At 65.0% G+C, this 580-nt stretch overlaps 1 protein-coding gene across 1 annotated transcript in view; it reads left to right on the plus strand.

Annotated features, from left to right (window-relative positions):
- Nucleotides 1–7: 7 nt before the first annotated feature.
- The window catches only part of MPI (mannose phosphate isomerase), a gene marked incomplete at both ends in the record, with an annotated part of 1,642 nt that continues 1,069 nt past the window's right edge, over nucleotides 8–580 (plus strand). The window contains 4 exon segments of the mRNA XM_009872525.1: nucleotides 8–106; nucleotides 198–339; nucleotides 470–573; nucleotides 576–580. The exon segment at nucleotides 576–580 is cut by the window's right edge and continues 98 nt beyond it. Of these exon segments, the coding sequence (XP_009870827.1) occupies nucleotides 8–106; nucleotides 198–339; nucleotides 470–573; nucleotides 576–580 (350 nt within the window).

Raw genomic sequence — 580 nt, forward strand, 5'->3', positions numbered from 1 at the left:
CTGCCTGGGGGCAAAGGTGAAGGACGTCTTCCAGGGACGCCTGCCCTTCCTCTTCAAGGTGCTGTCAGTCAACACTGCCCTCTCCATCCAGGCACACCCCAACAAGGTAGGGACAACCCTGAGTGGGAGGGGAGGGGACGGCCCCAGTTGGACCCCATGTCCCCCCAGGGAGAGGTCACCCAGCTCTTCTTCTCCAGGAGCTGGCGGCGAAGCTGCATGTCCAGTTCCCCGAGCACTACCCTGACGCCAACCACAAGCCCGAAATGGCCATCGCCCTCACCCCCTTCGAGGGCTTGTGCGGCTTTCGGCCAGTGGAGGAGATCGTCTCCTTCCTCCAGAGTAAGGATGGTGATGGAGGGAGGGTGGGTGCTGCATCAGACCCTGCTGCCACCTTCCGTTCCTGTTCTGGGGACGGTTGGAGAGGAACCGCTGGTGGCTGATTCAGGCTCTGTCCCCTCTCCCTGGGTAGGTGTCCCCGAGCTGCGGGCACTGATCGGGGAGGTGGCGGCGGAGCAGCTGGAGCGCAGCGGGAGCAATGACCCCCGTGGTGTCTCGGCTGGCCCCCCGGGTCGCCTCCACC

The sequence above is a fragment of the Apaloderma vittatum genome, unplaced genomic scaffold (assembly GCF_000703405.1).
Source record: "Apaloderma vittatum isolate BGI_N311 unplaced genomic scaffold, ASM70340v1 scaffold9697, whole genome shotgun sequence".
In the NCBI taxonomy this organism is placed as follows: Eukaryota; Metazoa; Chordata; class Aves; order Trogoniformes; family Trogonidae; genus Apaloderma; species Apaloderma vittatum.